Genomic DNA, 17,378 nt, shown 5'->3' with positions numbered 1-17,378 from the left:
TTGTGATTAGCACTATTTAAGTTGAGTTGGTCGGGGCATTATTGTCTGTTCACGGGTGACAATCGACTATCCTTTTATTTGCCAAGCACACAATTTGTGGACACTGTCTGCTCCACATTTCTAGTCAGTATTTTGCTGCTTTTCAGCAATTTCTTTTGTTTTTCTTCATAGTCTGTCCGGGCAGAGCATTTCCTTGTTTCTCTCGCTTTTTGTCCGTTTATCAATAAATATCCTTTTTTTTTTTACTGCTCGCTGCCACTTCGTTTGTTTGCATCTTAAAAATCATCACAACCACCCGCGTTTACCAAGATATATCACTTGTCAGTGCTTGACCATGAATTGATTAACGTGGATCCCGACTTAAACAAGTTGAAAAACGTATTCAGGTGTCACCATTTAGTGGTCAATTGTACGGAATACGTACCGTAGTGTGCAATCTACTAATTAAAGTTCCAATCAATCAATCAATGACAATTCCACCAATCCTACACCTCTCAGCCGCAAAGCCGCGCCCACATCTTTGCCTCTCAGTGCAGACACTCCTAAATCTTTCTTACTGCGGAAGAACGAAACATTACAGATGCTCAATGAAATATAATGCAAATAGAATAGCATTAAAAAAAATTAAACGTTAGTTTGAAATGTGTGAGTTTGCATGGTGTGATGAGAGGGACAAGCAGTAAAAAATAAATGGATCGATGGAGGCATTGTGCATGAATACACCTATTTCTATTTGTATGTGTCTTTCATCATTTCGCTTCGCTCTTACTTCATGCTTGTGTCACATATGAACTGTACTATCGCTGCAAACAACTCGGTGACTATCATATAAGTTTGCCAGCAGACAAAACCGCTTTAGATCGGTTCTAAAGTATTTGTCTTTTGTGTGCACTAAATGGTGAAAACATGTTTATTGTAAGTGCGAAGTCATCTTTCGCTTATCTTACTTCCTTTGAACTCTCGCTTCTCGGACAGCGGTGCTGTCTCATGCTGCGAGGAGCAGGAAGATTGAAAATAAGCGTATTAAAAGTCATGATTCCTTCTTCTGCAGCAAAAAAGGTGTCGGAGTGTCTGCCCTGAGTGGCAGAGATGTGGACACGTCTTTGTGCCTCATAGGCCTCGGATACGTGGAATATTGACATCCTATACATGTTCATTTTTACACTTGCAAGAGATTTAGCGCTCACGTTTGGATTTAGATTCAACATTAAGGTTTAGATTTAACATTTAACACTCACATTCATATTAAGACAGGCGTCGGGAACCTTTTTGGCTGAGAGAACCCTGAAAGCCAAATATTTTAAAATGCATTTCCGTGAGAGCCATATCAATCAATCAGTGTTTACTTATATAGCCCTAAATCACTAGTGTCTCAAAGGGCTGCACAAACCACTACGACATCCTCGGTAGGCCCACATAAGGGCAAGGAAAACTCACACCCAGTGGGACATCGGTGACAATAATGACCCAGTGGGACGTCGGTGACAATGATGACTATGAGAACCTTGGAGAGGAGGAAAGCAATGGATGTCGAGCGGGTCTAACATGATACTGTGAAAGTTCAATCCATAATGGATCCAACACAGTCGCGAGAGTCCAGTCCAAAGCGGATCCAACACAGCAGCGAAAGACCCATTCACAGCGGAGCCAGCAGGAAACCATCCCAAGCGGAGACGGATCAGCAGCGCAGAGATGTCCCCAGCCGATACACAGGCAAGCAGCACATGGCCACCAGATCGGACCGGACCCCTTCCACAAGGGAGAGTGGGACATAGAAGAAAAAGAAAAGAAACGGCAGATCAAATGTATATCATATGTTTAACACTGAATAGAATAGAATAGAATAGAATAGAACAGAATAGAATAGAATAGAATCGACTTTATTTTCATTATATTTGCATATAACAAGATTATAGACTCCAACTTAAGGTGCGGTTGTGGGAACAAATATGGGGTAAAATAAATAACACAAGAGGTAATAAAGGAAAAACGAACAATTTAAATAAACAGACTGCTATCTAATAAAAATAACAAGCAATCCTGTACAATATAAAAAACACTATAGAAATACAAAATACTGTACAATATAAAAAACACTTTAGAAATACAAAATGCTGTACAATATATAGAACAAGACAAGGGTACCGAAGTAATAATACAACTAAATGCGTGCATTTTTTAAGTAAGACCAACATTTTTAGAGTATAATAAGTCTCTAATTCTTTTTTAATAACGTTGTTATTGCTTGAACAGGTGCGGTAGAAAACGGATGAGAATGTGTTATATTTTGAACGTTATTTTTAACATCGTGATTACGAGCGGAATTATTCATTACTTATCGTGTTAAGCAATGTCAGCTAAGGTTTATCTGAGTGCCAGGTGCAGTCATCAAAAGAGCCACATCTGGCTCTAGAGCCATAGGTTCCCTACCCCTGTATTAAGATTTGGTTTCAGATTCAACATTTAGGTTTAGACTTAACATTTAGAGCTCAAATTTAGCATTTGGTGCTGACATTTAGATTTAACATTTAGGTTTACCTTTAACATTTAGGTTTAGATTTAAGATTTAGATTTAACATTTAGATTTAGCTTAAATGTGATGAACATTAGCTAAATCTGAGAAAAGTGACATCCATCCATCCATTTTACTACCGCTTATTCCCTTCAGGGTTGCGGGGGGCGCAAGAGCCTATCTCAGCTACAATCGAGCGGAAGGCGGGGCACACCCTGGACAAGTCGCCGCCTCATCGCAGGGAAAAACACAGATAGACAGACAACATTCAGACTGCTATAAATCTGAGAAATGTATCTGCTAGAAAAGTGTGACTGAACTTTTACATTTGGCACCCCATACATGTGGATTAGTGCTAGTTAGGGGACAGGTATAGTGTAAATTGGGGTTTTGAAGAAATGTTTGATAATCAACAACTGACTTTCCATTCAGGATCATGAAATTTTAAATTCCAAATCATTTCTGGTATTTATATTTATAGTCAAAAATATTTTACTTTCTCTTTAAGTTGGCATTTTATTGTATCTCACACTGCCGCGGTCGGCTTTGTCAATGTAGGAACCCAACAAAAAGCGAAACGATAAATAAATAAATAGAAATGGTAACAAAAAGACCACTCAAAAGTGAGGAAAAATAATTAAGGGTGCACACTTAAGGTGTGAGGGAGAGAAATATCACACAGACGGTGTGGAGAAGAAACAATTAACACACAGTGTTAGTAGAGCCACAGCATAAGAGACGTACATGACTGGAAGGGTGAACCATCAGGGAATCTACTGGGACAGAGTGTGTGGACTGGACAGCTTAAGTAGTCAGGAGGAAATTAGTATCAGGTGTGCGTGCATGTCGCTGACCCAGTGACAGGTGGCAGCAGACATGCATAACAGGTTACATTTGGGCACAGACTCGGGTTAACGGTTATACACTTTAAAGGCCTACTGAAACCCACTACTACTGACCATGCAGTCTGATAGTTTATACATCAATGATGAAATCTTAACATTGCAACACATGCCAATACGGCCGATTTAGTTTACTTAAATACAATTTTAAATTTCCCGCGGAGTTTCCTGTTGAAAACGTCGCTAAATGATGACGCGAATGATGACACGTGTTTGTGACGTTATTGGTTTGAGGGGACATATTAGCACAGCTCCACAAACAGCTAAATGTACTCTCTTTTCATCGCGCAATTACTCAGTATTTTGGACATCAGTGTTGCTGAATCTTTTGCAATTTGTTCAATTAATAATGGAGACGTCAAATAAGAATGCTGTTGGTGGAAAGCGGCGGATTGCAGCTGCCTTTAGCACCGAAACACAGCCGGTGTTTCTTTGTTGTGAAGCTTAAACACAGAGCGGTCAAGCGAACATGAATCTCTACGTCAACCAGCAAGTTTTTGGATGGGAAAATTGTGATATAAAGTCGGCTCTTTCCGGAGACTGGAATGGATTACGCGACTTCATCCTGCAGCCCAAAAAGGCAGCTGTGATCTTGGCTCCTCGGCTTCTCTCAGAGACACTGGCGTTCACCGCAGCCATCCGTCTTTCAGGTATGACTTTATAATCTCACTAAAATACTATTAATACAATAAGCAGATAAGGGATTTTCCAGAATTATCCTAGTAAATGTGTCTAATTACATCTGAAATTCTCCCACTGCCGCCGCCTGGAGCCGTCGCCTTTTTTTAAAACATTTTTATTAGTGCTTCACTCTAACTTTCTTCATCCATGAATCTTTCATCCTTGCTCAAATTAATGGGGAAATCATCGCTTTCTCGGTCCGAATTGCTCTTACAGCTGGTGGCTCACATTATAAACAATGTGATGATGTGAGGAGCCCTCATACCGGTGACGTCACGCGCACATCGTCTGCTACTTCCGGTACAGGTAAGGCTTTTTTATTAGCGACCAAAAGTTGCGAACTTTATCGGCGATGTTCTCTACTAAATCCTTTCAGCAAAAATATGGCAATATCGCGAAATGATCGAGTATGACACATAGATTGGACCTGCTATCCCCGTTTAAATAAGAAAATCTCGTTTCATTAGGCCTTTAACATTTCCAAAAATAGTAGGAAGAAGCCAAGCATAAGTAAGTAAATACATTGTGACACCTAAATGTTAAAGAGGATGTCAAAACTTACAGAAAAAATAAAGTGTAGCAGCAGCTTGAGTTTCCTATTGTTTGATAAAGTCTCTCAACTGTAGACACACTTGAGCAGTTTTGCAATTTGTGGCTTTCTTTCCCTCCTATAGCCGTCATATATGAAATCATATGAGCATAACCAATTATTTTTGAGTAGGTAAGTCAGGTTGAAAATGTTGTGCTTTGCTTTGAAGTCATGTTTCAAATTCACATTTAACGAGTGCCACAGTGTGTATGAGACGGACTGGTATGGTTCTTCCAGATGGAAGAATAAACATGAATGAGTATGTTCTTTCTTCTTTGTCAGCTTTAAACAGTGCAATTTATATTTGTCTCTATGTTGTCTCCGACTCACTTATCTCTCTGCCATTTCTTCTTTTCCTTGTATTTCTCACTCGTTCTTTTGTGCTTCATTCGCTTTGCTTCCCTGCTGCTCTTTCTCTGTATCTTTGCTGTGGGAATGCACTTATTTGAATAGTATCACGGATGGCGTAACTACCGTGGATTTCCTGATCCGATCACAACTCGTAGCGTAAAACAGGGTTGTCAGACGTACGTCCTGTGGGCCAAAACTAACTCACAAGGAAAGAAATTGTCAAGTTGTGGTACGCTGGCTCCCTTCAGTACAAACCCCGTTTCCATATGAGTTAGGAAATTGTTAGATGTAAATGTAAAATGAATACAATTATTTGCAAATCATTTTCAACCCATATTCAGTTGAATATGCTACAAAGACAACATATTTGATGTTCAAAATGATAAACACTTTTTTTTTTTTTGCAAATAATCATTAACTTTAGAATTTGATGCCAGCAACACGTGACAAAGAATTTGGGAAATGTGGCAATAAATACTGATAAAGTGGAGGAATGCTCATCAAACACTTGTTTGGAACATCCCACAGGTGTGCAGGCTAATTGGGAACAGGTGGGTGCCATGATTGGGTATAAAAACAGCTTCTCAAAAAATGCTCAGTGTTTCACAAGAAAGGATGGGGCGAGGTACACCCCTTTGTCCACAACTGCGTGAGCAAATATTCAAACAGTTTAAAAACAACGTTTCTCAAAGTGCAATTGAAAGAAATTTAGGGATTTCAACATCTACGGTCCATAATATAATCAAAAGGTTCAGAGAATCTGGAGAAATCACTCCACGTAAGCGGCATGGCCGGAAACCAACATTGAATGACCGTGACCTTCGATCCCTCAGACGGCACTGTATCAAAAACCGACATCATTCTCTAAAGGATATCACCACATGGGCTCAGGAAAACTTCAGAAAACCGCTGTCACTAAATACAGTTGGTCGCTGCATCTGTAAGTGCAAGTTAAAGTTCTACAATACAAGGCTAAAGCCATTTATCAACAACATCCAGAAATGCCGCCGGCTTCTCTTGACCCAAGATCATCTAAGACGGACTGATGCAAAGTGGAAAAGTGTTCTGTGGTCTGACAAGTCCACATTTAAGATTTTTTTGGGACATATTCGACATCGTGTCATCCGGACCAAAGGGGAAGCGAACCATCCAGACTGTTATCGACGCAAAGTTCAAAAGCCAGCGTCTGTGATGGTATGGGGGTGCATTAGTGCCCAAGGTGTGGGTAACTTACACATTTGTGAAGGCACCATTAATGCTGAAAGATACATACAGGTTTTGGAACAACATATGCTGCCATCTAAGCGCCGTCTTTTTCATGACTGCTTATTTCAACAAGACAATGGCGAGCCACAATCAGCATGTGTTACAACAGCGTGGCTTTGTTAAAAAAATTGTGGGTACCATCGAAAATGTGTGGCGCATTATGAAGCGTAAAATACGACAGCGGAGACCCTGGACTGTTGAACGACTGAAGCTCTACATAAAATAAGAATGGGAAAGAATTCCACTTTCAAAGCTTCAGCAATTAGTTTCCTCAGTACCTAAACGTTTATTGAGTGTTGTTAAAAGAAAAGGTGATGTGAACATCAAAATATCTTATGTTTGTACTGCATTCAATTGAATATGGGTTGAAAATGATTTGCAAATCATTGTATTCTGTTTATATTTATATCTAACACAATTTCCCAACTCATATAGAAACGGGGTTTGTAGTATGTCAAATAATCACTTGATTAAAGTATTTTTCTTTATTTAAACATAGTTTTACTATGTGTAATGTTACAGTGGCCAAAAATATTAAATATATGTATTAAATAAAACCTCTGACTTGTTTTTAATGAATATTTAGGTCCACTTTGCAACTGTATTTTAAAATTGGTCAGTATGGTGGTAGATAGATAGCCAAGTGTTCTTTGAGGTGGTACTCGGTGGAAAAAAAAGTTTGAGAACCACTGTGCCATGGGATTCAATCATCTCGCTTTCGAAAGTCAAAAAAATGCATTCACACCATCCATCCATCCATTTTCTACCGCTTATTCCCTTGCTATTCCTAAATAATTTGCGTTTTTGTGTTAGAGTTGAGCACTGCTGGGTTAGTGCGTCTGCCTCACAATACGACGGTCTTGAGTAGTCAGGGTTCAATTAGGATCTTTCTGTGTGGAGTTTGCATGTCCTCCCCGTGAATGCGTGGGTTCCCTCCGGGTACTCCGGCTTCCTCCCACTTCCAAAGACATGCACCTGGGGATAGGTTGATTGGCAACACTAAATGCTCCCTAGTGTGTGAATGTGAGTGTGAATATTGTCTGTCCATCCGTGTTGGCCCTGTGATGAGGTGGCGACTTGTCCAGGGTGTACGCCGCCTATCGCCTGATTGTAGCTGAGATAGGCACCAGCGCCCCCCGCGACCCCAAAGGGAATAAGCGGTAGGAAATGGATGGATGGATGGAGGTTTAGATTCAACGTTAGGTTAATATTAAATTTTTTGATTCAGATTTAATATTTAGAGGAAAAAGGAGGAGCTTATCAACTACAACGTCGGAATAAAATGGCGAACTCGAGCAAAGCTCTTTACCATAAATCTTTACCATATATGGAGATATCCTCTGAGGTCAGATAAGTGGAAAAAAAAAACGGTACAAATGGGCTAAATTCCAAACAGCTCATTTGGAGAACGTATGAAGAGAGGAAGATTGAAAGATGCCCATATTTACACAGACTTACTTTACAAAAGAGAAGTGTGGGATACTTCTCTTGTTGCTTTATTTGTATTTGACTTTATTAAATGGATTTATGTTAATGTTTGGTGCAGCTGGACTGGAGCAGGAGGGGATAGAAAGAAGAAAAGAAAGAAAACAGACGGGGAGTTTGCAGGGACAAAAGAGGGACAACAACAACAAACACAACAATAAAAATAAGAACAACAACAACAGAACAGAATCAGAAAATATGATATATACAAATATGATATGAAAAGTGATAGCAAAGAAGCAGAAAGTGAAATAAAAATTATGTAACGCAGAAATGACAACGAACGTTGTTTCACTACAAATGTAGCAATAGAAATACCAATAGAGATAGCACTATTGATAATGAAAAATAACAATTGCCTCTATTATCATTAATATGATTGTTTCAAATGCAACAATACATATTGCATATTTAATACGTATATCCATACATTCATCCATTTTCTACCGCTTGTCCCCTTTGGGGTAGTATATGTATTGATGTCTTGAATTACAAAACCCAAAACCTGTGAAGTTGACACATTGTGTAAATTGTGAATAAAAACAGAATACAATGATTTGCAAATTATTTTCAACTTATATTCAATTGAATACACTGCAAAGATAAGATACTTACTGTTCAAACTAAGAAACAAAATGTTTTTTTTTGCAAATATATAATGGCAGCAACAGATAGCAAAAATAGTTGGCACAGGGTCATTTTTACCACTGTGTTACATGGCCTTTCCTTTTAACAACACTCAGTAAACGTTTGGGAACTGAGGAGACCAATTCTTGAAGCTTTTCAGGTGAAATTCTTTCCCATTCTTGCATGATGTACAAATAAAGTAGTTCAACAGTCTGGGGTCTGCGTTGATGTATTTTAGGCTTCATTGTGTGCCACACATTTTCAATGGGAGACAGGTCTGGACTACAGGCTGGCCAGTCTAGTACCCGCAGTCTTTAACTATGAAGCAACACAGTTGTAACATGTGACTTGGCATTGTCTTGCTGAAATAAGCAGGGGCGTCCATGAAAACGTTGCTTGAATGGCAACATTTGCTGCTCCAAAACCTGTATGTACTTTTTCATTGATGGTGCCTTCACAGATGTGTAAGTTACCCATGCCTTGGGCACTAATACGCCCCCATACCATCACAGATACTGGCTTTTGAACTTTAAACCTATAACAATCCGGATGGTTATTTTCCTCTTTTTTCGAAGGACACAATGTCCACAGTTTCCAAAAAACAATTTCGAATGTGGACTCGTCAGACCACAGAACAGTTTTACACTTTGCATCAGTCCGTCTTAGATGAGCTCAGGTCCAGGGAAGCCTGCAGCATTTCTGGGTGTTGTTGATAAATGGCTTTTACTTTGCATAGTAGAGTTTTAACTTGCACTTAAAGATGTAGTGACAAACTGTAGTTACTGACAGTGGTTTTCTGAAGTGTTCCTGAGCCCATGTGGTGATATCCTTTACAAACTGATGTCGTTTTTGTTTGTTTGTTGCAGTACCACCTGAGGGATCAAAGGTCATGGGCATTCATTGTTGGTTTCCAGATTATCTGAACCTTTTGACGATATTTCGGACCATAGATGGTGAAATCCCCAAATTCCTTGCAATAGCTTGTTGAGAAATGTTCTTCTTAAACTGTTGGACAGTTTGCTCATGCATTTGTTCTCAAAGTGGTGACCCTCGCCCCATCCTTGTTTGTGAGTGACTGAGCATTAGATCCATCGCATTATAATTTGTCACATCAGTAGAATGCATGTTTACCTCTGGCACAGTCACTGAAGAAAAAACATTATGCGAGTTATGTATTTTTCTACGGGAAATGCTCTGCGTGTAGGACTCTTCACCTGGGCTAACAGACAATGTAATTGCCTGTGTTCGAGCTTACTCTCATGTAGTGTGTGTGTGTGTGTGTGTGTGTGTGTGTGTGTGTGTGTGTGTGTGTGTGTGTGTGTGTGTGTGTGTGTGTATGTGTGTGTGTGTGTGTGTGTGTGTGTGTGTGTTGGCTGCAGCTTGCACTAGTAAGAAGCTACTACTTCCTGAGGTGAACTTGCCGGGATACTAAAGCTGTCTTGACTCTTGATCTCATCAAAAGTAGCGGGCCACATTGCATAAAATGTACACGTAACAGGGTTGTAATGTACATAAAAGTGTTTAAATAGATTACTTTGAAATTGAAAAACAGGGTTAGTAACACCGGTATTAAGTAAAAACATTTTTTCGAAAACGTAGTTACAACTAACAAAAGACAGAGATAACGTTTAGTGCTGTGTTTAGCTCGTCACTCGTCGAGCGGAGCCGGGTCAAAAACACAATCACGTTAGCATTGACCACATTGTCAATATCTGCATGAACCTACAATAATTTAGAATTTATGTGAAAGTTTTTGGATTGAAAACATGTTTAGTTATGTAACACACGAAAAGAAAAATACACAAGCAGAAGCTGCTGGCAGCTGCTGGTCTTTCAAGTTGGGGAAGCTCATGTTCGGCTACTCTCTAAACATGAGTACAGTCTTCATTAACAGATTAAAGATATAAATATTTATTAAATAATTTAATTGTTTAAATATTAAATCAAAAGAAAATGTCTCTTCAAGTATTATAAAATTCTCCATATCAACTTAAAACAACAAAGTAAAATGGAAAAATTGTTGTGGCAGCGGTTTATATTTCAAGATCGCTGATTGTTATCCATCCATTTTCTACCGCTTGTCCCTTTCATTTTGAAGTACATCAAAAACGAATTCCCACAAAGACAGATCATCCATTTATCATAGAAAAACAAAGGGACACATTTGACCAATTGATTTTTGTTCATTTTGGTGAAGCTCAGTGTGGAAGTCGCTTCTTAGCAGTTCCACTGAAGACACGGCACAAGAGTCAAGCGTGCTGTTTTTAACAAAGCTTTTAATCATGCAATTGTTTTCACCAAGTACTTCTCCCCCAGAATGTGACTTTTCAGTCACGTCCGTATCCTCTCTGCTTCTCTGCTCCCGGCCGCTCACTGTTAAAGACAACAGATGATTAGTTTAACACGTATCACCTGTTAAATCTAATCACCTGCCAGCTGTGTCAGCACATGCCCCGCCCCCACCTGATGATACTCGTCCTCAGTACCATGGACAGTGGCGGTGACTTTTCCTCCCGCAAGCAGCGCTGGCTACACCTCCCTCCACACTGAGCTTTCCTTTTAGTCTTTGAGCAATTGTCACTGTCCACAAGTTAACGAGGTACCTTTAAAGACCATCCGTTTTCTACCGCTTGTCCCTCTCTGAGTTGCGGGGGTGCTGGAGCCTATCCCAGCTGCACTCGGGCATGAGAGGGGGTACACCCTGGACAAGTTGCCACCTCATGGCAGGGCCAACACACATGGACAGACAACATTCACACTCACATTTACACACCAGGGCTGATTTAGTGTTGCCAATCAACATATCCCCAGGTGCATGTCTTTGGAGGTGAGAGGAAGCCGGAGTACCCAGAGGGAACCCACGCATTCCCGGGGCAAACAGCAAACTCCACACAGAAAGACCCCAAGCCCTAACCCCTCTTCCACTATGATCCCCGCTCCATCAATTGTTGAGTCCTTGGCATGGAAACATGTAGACCTTTGGCTTATACAATATTGTGTGTCTTGAAAAAAAAATGTCATAATGTTATAAGTCTTTGCAGGTCTTTCATGTTTTTCTGAAGAAAGTCTCTTTCCTAATGTTGGACATTCATTTCCACACCACATAGGTCCAAAACTTGGACAGCGCAACAATATTTACTTTGATGTAAATTCTAAACGTTTTCCTTTTGTGCTGACAAGCAAAATACCATACAGTATCCACATAGCATGCTCTTGAGTTCTTGTTTTTCTTTTGGACTAAGAGAGTGAATCGTGTGATTTATCGGTGAGCTACAAAATTAGATTACTGGTATGTTTTTCTCTATTTGGTGGTACCTTAACGCCACCAGTAATGTGAGATACACTCAGTCATTCCAGAGACCACACAAGAAACTTTCCTCACTCATTGTACATGTTCTCAACAAGTCAACACTAAAGAGACTTCAGACGGTACGAAATGCGGCTGCCAGACTTTTGACCGGTGCTCCCAGAACAGCCCATATTACCCCCATTGGCTTCCAGTCAAATACCACACAGAGTTTAAGATTTTAGTCCTAAATTTCCGTGTGTTGCATGTTGGGGCCCCTCTGTTCCTCACTGACTTGTTATACCCCAACACTTCAGGACGCAGCCTCCGGTCTTCAGGCAAGGGTGTCCTAAAGATCCCCAAAAACATTTTAAAAACCTGTGGAGACCTGACATTCTAGCCTCTGGAACAACTTACACCAGTTCCTCCGTGATCTTGACTGTATTGCCGCTTATAAAAAACATTTGAAGGCTTCTCTTTTTAGTAAAACTTGTAGTTAATAAACCTTTTAACTATCAATTGTAATGCAGTTTTAATCCCGTTAATGGTGTTGACCCTGTTGTTTTAGTTGAATTGTTGATTTGATGTACTTATGTTTTTTACAGCGCTTTGTGATTTTAAGTGTGAAAAGCGCTTTATAAATAAAATGTACTTACTGATTTACTATTAAACAGACTTTTGTGTTAACATTGTTGGGTGTATGCAATGGATTAATTGGATTTAATTTAGATTGTTTCCTCTGTCAATGAACCTACAAGTAAATGAGCATTCTGCTTCCAATCCTTCACGTAGCCGTGAGGCCCTAACCACATAACATGAACACAACTCTACTGGGCCTTGACTAGCCATTATCTGCACCATGGCGATGTTTATGTCCTCTGCTGTGCTCTGTGGGCTCAGGAATGTGGTACTCATCGTCACTGCTGCTTTCCTCCTGTGCTGATGGTTGGTAATTTGCATCCAGGATGGGATCATCATTGTCAGATAGGTCTAAATCTGAGTTTTCTTTATTAATCAACCCAAATAGCTGCATTGCTTGTTGCACAGAAAAATGCTGTGGAAATAAAAACAATGGATATCAATGGTACTGTACAACATTTTTAACCCAACTAATTTATGTATGTATATATGTATTTAGTGATTGAATTGTTATGTATTACATTTAGACAAAGTACAGCATTTTAGCTGCACCAGATATACTTACTTTTTCATTTTAAATGTGTGCATGTTTACAAGTATATTAGCTGTTTCAATGAGCTTCAGTCCATAAGTACACAAACGTGCACTTCATGTTTAGTGACGTACTAATTCTTATTTTTACCCTTTTTTTTTCAAAATTCGCTTATCATGCCACATGTCCAACGCTTATACAAACATCTAAATAAGAATAAGCTATGAAAAAAAGCAGGACTTCTTACCTTGTCGATTTTTGTGTCTGGAGTGGCCACTTAAATCTTTCCTCGTATTTGCCGCCATCTAGAATTTTTACCATTGAATGTTATACTCTTCTGACACCACCAGATGGCAGTACAAGTGTCCACATAAGCGGCCATAAGACCCCAATTCATTAGTGTACACTATTTTGTAAAAAAAATAAGAGCTAAAAGGTGCTGTCAACGCATGTGGCCTCTAAGCCTTTAGAGATAAAGGGCTTGCATGCATCCTCATGAAAGTGCATGTCTAAGTGTACTTTTTCCCATGAGTAAACATTTACCGTATTTTTCCGAGTATAAGTCGCTCCGGAGTATATGTCGCACCTGCCGAAAATGCATAATAAAGAAGGAAAAAAACATATGACTCGCACTGGAGTATAAAACACATTTTTTTAGGAAATGTATTTGATAAAACCCAACACCAAGAATAGATATTTGAAAGGCAATCTCAAATAAAGAAAGAATAGAGAACAACAGGCTGAATAAGTGTATGTTATATGATGCATAAATAACCAACTGAGAAGGTGCCTGGTATGTTAACGTAACATATTATGGTAAGAGTCATTCAAATAACTATAAGATATAGAACATACTATACGTTTACCAAACAATCTGTCACTCCTAATCGCCAAATCCCATGAAATCTTATACGTCTAATTTCTTACGTGAATTAGCTAAATAATATTATTTGATATTTTACAGTAATGTGTTAATAATTTCAGACATAAGTCGCTCCTGAATATATGTCACACCCCTGGCCAAACTATGAAAAAAACTGCGACTTACAGTCCAAAAAATACGGTAGATAATTGCTGGCACAATTTGAACATTGACAAAATTGACTTGTGTCAGTTGCAGGTAAAGTGTCTGTGTGTGGTTATGTTTCTGAGCTTCCCGCTATCCATGGCGGAGATCCCTGGAACATGCAGACACTCCATTACTAGGGAGCACCTGCTGACACTCAAACATCTGGTAAGTAATATCAAACAGATGGCGCTAGGAACCCTTTTATTCAACAAGTTGTAAAAGGGTGTTCCTGTTTTTGTTTTGCCTCTGCAGATGGATAACCAGTTGAGAAGTGGATGCTCGATAACCTACACATTCATAGAACAGAAAACTTTGGTAAAGTACCTTAATATTTCATACTGGTATGTCAATATTTCAATTCCAATTTTATTTATAGTCAAAAAATAATAGGTCTGCTTGGTTGTATCTCAGTCTTCCGTAGCAGATGTTATATTCTTCTCCTGTAAACAACACTTGTTTGAGATTGAATCTACCTCAAATTGTTGCTTCAAAATGTGATCTTCAACACAACTGTCCAACATTTTTACTCTTAATTATTCAATGTTACGCCCATATTAATTAGTCATCATTTTAAATGTATATATTTGTGACTCTTATGCTCTGATTTCCTACAGAGCCAATGTTGCTTTGTGAAAGCTGCTCTCCCGTGGATATTGGAGCTCCTTACCACCCACTTCCAATATAACAGAGGCTCGGTCAACTATGGCTACGTTCAGTCCCTGAGAACACTCATCCTCAACATGTACTCCCAGAAATGTGTTCCGCAGATCAACGAGGAGATTGAGGTCTGTGTATCTTGTGACTTATGAGTCTCTGTGAAAATGGTGTCACTGCCTAGCACAGGGACATACAAAAAAATCCAAAAACTGATATGACATAACCACTGTTCCATGACAGGACAAGCCAGAGAGTTTTGAAGCCGTCTGCAAAGGGTCTCCTGCAGGGGCGCTGCAGAGAGCTTCAAAGGTGCTGTCTGTTTATTTGGATCTGGTAAAAACACGTGACACACCCATCGACTGGAGTTGCCAGCATGAATATTCAAAGATGTTCAGTTCTTCCACGGAGCAACCTACAGAGTCCTCCACACAGCACTGTACAGGTGGGATCAACTGTGTTTTGAGGAGTTCTATAATGACCCTTGGACCCTCAGAGGTTATAGATTGTATGTAATCTTCTACAGACAGTTATGTTACGAGGTCTGTGAAGGCTTCTCAGAGAAGACCAATGAGAGATCTGTACAAGTTTGGCTTCATCATCACCTACATCTTTGGAGCACTTCTACTCATTTTTACTCTCTTCTGTCTAATCACACAAAAGGTACCGGCGTGTCTGTTTTGCTGATATCCAAATCACATGTTTTTCAATGAAGTTTAAGCATGCATTCCTCACATTTTTTGCGGGCCTGGCAGCCTGGTTGTACTTTCTGAGCGGGTAAAGTACTCATCGCATTCCATATTAAAGACTATTAGTAATGGTTCATCAAGATGATTTGTATAGTATGAAATATATTTGCTTGTCAAATGACTGATGTTCTTCTATCCTCTGCAAGCTTGAGTTGTGAGATAAACTTAAGATCATGTAAAAAATTCTGCTTTTAACCCACTCACATGCCATGAACTACAGTAGATAAGAATGAAAGCAGAGAGAGAGGAAGGGTATGGTAATTGGTATATGAACAACACCTAATGACATTTAGCATTGTTTGTATTAAAATAGAAAAAGCAGAAACATGTGTAAGTTTCCTGTGATCTTGATAATGTAAACAAAGGGCTGACGGTCATCGGTTTGAGTTGGGAAACATGAAAAACAGGATGTATCTTCATAGAAGAGGGCAGCTTTAGACGGACGGTTGTAGGGTTGACAATAACGTCGACAGGAAAAGGACCAATAAAACGTGGAGACAGTTTACGAGCCTCAGTCTTTAGGGGGATGTTCCGGGATGATAACCAGACCAATTGTCCTGGTTGATAGGTTGGAGCAGGAACTCTGCGACGATCGGCCACCATCTTGTTGCGTTCGGCCGTACGTAAGAGGGCAGCTTGTGTGTCCTTCCATATCTTCTTACATCGACGCAGATGATGTTGGGCGGATGGCACAGCCAACTCCTGTTCCTGCTCCAGGAAAAGTGGTGGTTGATAGCCAACAGAGGCTTCACAGGGGGTTAATCCAGTAGCAGAACTCAATTGTGAATTATGGGCATACTCGACCCAGGAAAGATGGGTGCTCCACTGGGTTGGGTTGTCTGCTGCCACGAATTTTAGTGCGGCTTCCAACTCCTGGTTTGTCCGCTCCGTCTGGCCATTAGTTTGGGGGTGAAAACCAGAAGAAAGACTGTAGCTCCAATTGACTTACAGAACAGCCGCCATACTTGAGAGGTGAACTGAGGTCCACGGTCTGAGACAATGTCCATAGGCAGTCCATGTAAACGAAAGACATGATTTACAAGGAGATTTGCAGTTTCTAAAGCTGTCGGTAGTTTGGGTAGAGCCACAAAATGACAGGCCATGGAAAAACGGTCAATTATGGTGAGTATTACTGTATTACCTTGGGAGAGGTGCAGTCCTGTGACAAAGTCCATAGAAATAGGAGACCATGGTCGAGAGGGTACAGGGAGCGGCTGGAGAAGTCCAGAGGGTGGACGGTGTGAAGACTTGTTTTGGGCGCAGACGGAGCAGGCAAGGACATACTTCCGTGTGTCAGCATCCATTGAAGGCCACCAAAACCTACGTTTGAGCAGGTTGAGTGTGGGAGTGACTCCAGGGTGGCAGGAAAATAGAGCAGTGTGGATCCATTGCAACACTTGAGAACGGACAGAGTTAGGCACATAGAGGCGGTTATTGGGTCCATTACCTGGATCAGGATCTGTGCGTTGAGCCTCCTTGACCTTTGCTTCGATTTCCCAAGTAACAGCTGCCACAATGCGAGTGGAAGGGAGAATGGTCACTGGGTTAGTGGTGGTGTCAGAGCAGGTGAATTGGCAAGAGAGGGAATCTGGCTTAGTGTTCCTGGAGCCTGGCCGATAAGTCAGGACAAAATCGAATCTGCGTAAAAACAATGCCCACCGGGCTTGGCGTGAATTGAGTCTTTTGGCAGTTTGAATGTAGGAAAGATTTTTATGGTCAGTCCAGACGATAAATTGCTTTTCAGCTCCTTCAAGCCAGTGTCTCCATTCCTCTGGTGCCAATTTGATTGCCAAAAGCTCCCGATTCCCTACATCATAATTCCTTTCAGTCGGTGATAAACTATGAGAATAGAAAGCGCAGGGGTGGAGCTTGTCATCAGAGCTAGACCGTTGAGATAACACTGGCCCGACTCCAGAGTCAGAGGCATCCACCTCTACAATGAACTGACGAGTTTGGTCCGGTTGCATTAAAATTGGTGCGGTAGTGAATAAGTCCTTTAGTTTTCTGAATGCCGACTCAGCCTCCTCAGTCCAAGA

General features: G+C 40.3%; 1 protein-coding gene across 3 annotated transcripts in view; it reads left to right on the top strand.

Moving 5' to 3' along the window:
* csf1b (colony stimulating factor 1b (macrophage)) overlaps positions 1-17,378 on the top strand; it is a 47,645-nt gene that overhangs the window by 17,199 nt on the left and 13,068 nt on the right. For 2 of the 3 annotated variants that reach the window (XM_061904214.1, XM_061904216.1), the window contains exons 2-6: positions 13,985-14,104; positions 14,192-14,254; positions 14,554-14,724; positions 14,837-15,038; positions 15,120-15,256. In XM_061904214.1, the coding sequence (XP_061760198.1) occupies positions 13,985-14,104; positions 14,192-14,254; positions 14,554-14,724; positions 14,837-15,038; positions 15,120-15,256 (693 nt within the window). The remainder of the gene's footprint in view (positions 1-13,984; positions 14,105-14,191; positions 14,255-14,553; positions 14,725-14,836; positions 15,039-15,119; positions 15,257-17,378) is intronic. The other variant, XM_061904215.1, reaches the window with a different exon arrangement.

The sequence above is a fragment of the Nerophis ophidion genome, linkage group LG06 (genome assembly GCF_033978795.1).
Source record: "Nerophis ophidion isolate RoL-2023_Sa linkage group LG06, RoL_Noph_v1.0, whole genome shotgun sequence".
NCBI classification, from domain to species: Eukaryota; Metazoa; Chordata; class Actinopteri; order Syngnathiformes; family Syngnathidae; genus Nerophis; species Nerophis ophidion.
The sequence above is the reverse complement of the archived record's forward strand: the minus strand, read 5'-3'. Positions and strand labels throughout refer to the sequence as shown.